Here is a 1,388-nt window from a genome sequence, read left to right as displayed (position 1 = left end):
AATCCAGCCACTCCAGAAACAAAGAGCCACATGGCGCTGTCCACAGCCCAGGAGTTTCAATTTAAAAAAAGAAAAAGATTTTATTTCAGGGTATGAGGAGAGACCTCAGGGGTCGCAGCTGCAAACCCTGGCACTCCCAAATGATGCCCTTGAGTGATGTACAATTTAAAAACCTGGCCTGATAAATTAGTAAATGTATATCATTTGCTTGGAGAAAAGATGAGATGTTTCAGACCATGTGGGACTGTAGGACTTTCTCCAGGTGAATTGAAAGCATTTAACCATGCTATGTCTCCTCCCTTGAAATGCTCTCATATTATAGAGGGAGCCGCACAGTTTCACCCTTCATGTTGCATTGAGGAGCACTTTAGCTGTGCAGATTAAGATGCCTATAATTTATCTCAGTGTGCACCATCTATTTTCTTTCCATTTTCTACTGCAGCACTGGTGTGTTTCCTGTTTAGGAGAGTTGTCTCCTTGTTCTAACTCAGTGTTTCAAAAATATGACTGCCTAGTGTTCTTTGTTTCTCAGTTCTTAAGTTGTGTTTTTCTCTTTCCCAGCATGCCTCAGAGTCCTCCAGACCTGGACAGTGGTGATGGGACAGACTCAGAGCCTGCAGCAAACACTCTTCCCCGCCCCGAGGACAAGACTTTGGATAGAAGCAGTAGGAAGATCGACTGCATCATTTGCTATTCCTCCTACAACCTGTCCAACAGGCTTCCCAGGAGGCTCTACTGTGGTCACAGCTTCTGCCAGGCCTGCATCAAACGGCTTGATGCCGTCACCAATGAACAGCGATGGATCCCCTGCCCGCAGTGCCGCCAAAACACCCCCACCCCGCGAGGTGGAGTCACCATGCTTGACCTGGACCTAGCTGCCTTCCTAGCTGTCAAGTCAGAGAAGGACACTTCCCAGCCAGTGAGCAAATCTGAGGGGGAAATTGACCTGAAGGCCCCCTCAAAAGAAAAGACGGTGACAAGGCAGCCTTCTGTTCAGTGCCAAGAAACCATGTCTGAGGCGCCTTATGCAGGGAACAGGTGTTGTAAAAAGTGCTTGTGTTGCTGCTGCGGTGGCTGCATCTGAAATAACTGTCTGGGATACTTGCTCCCCATGCTAAAGTCTGAGTTGTGACCTCTGACCATAAAGCATTGGCTGAAGTTGGACTTGTTCAGCTCATGTAAGCTGACGACGATAAGGCCATAACCACTCACTGGCCCTTGAAACATGAATGCCTTATGACAGGTTTATGCAGGTCTCTAGAATGGGACCCAGAAGATCCGAAGTCTACCTTCCAGTACGCTGAAGCAGCCTCTGTACTGACCAAGGTGCTGAAATCATCACCCATGAAGACATATATGTAAATGTATATCAAACATGGACACTCCTT

At 47.4% G+C, this 1,388-nt stretch overlaps 1 protein-coding gene across 1 annotated transcript; it reads left to right on the top strand.

The window, feature by feature from the left end:
• Positions 1–562: 562 nt before the first annotated feature.
• RNF224 (ring finger protein 224) lies at positions 563–1,084 on the top strand. The gene has a single exon (XM_069609498.1). It carries the CDS (start codon positions 563–565, stop codon positions 1,082–1,084), a length of 522 nt encoding a protein of 173 aa, XP_069465599.1.
• Positions 1,085–1,388: the final 304 nt, after the last annotated feature.

This window comes from Ambystoma mexicanum, chromosome 8 (genome assembly GCF_040938575.1).
Source record: "Ambystoma mexicanum isolate Mex_15411 chromosome 8, UKY_AmexF1_1, whole genome shotgun sequence".
Taxonomy (NCBI): domain Eukaryota; kingdom Metazoa; phylum Chordata; class Amphibia; order Caudata; family Ambystomatidae; genus Ambystoma; species Ambystoma mexicanum.
Note: the sequence above shows the minus strand (reverse complement) of the source record. Positions and strands in the feature narration are given on the sequence as shown.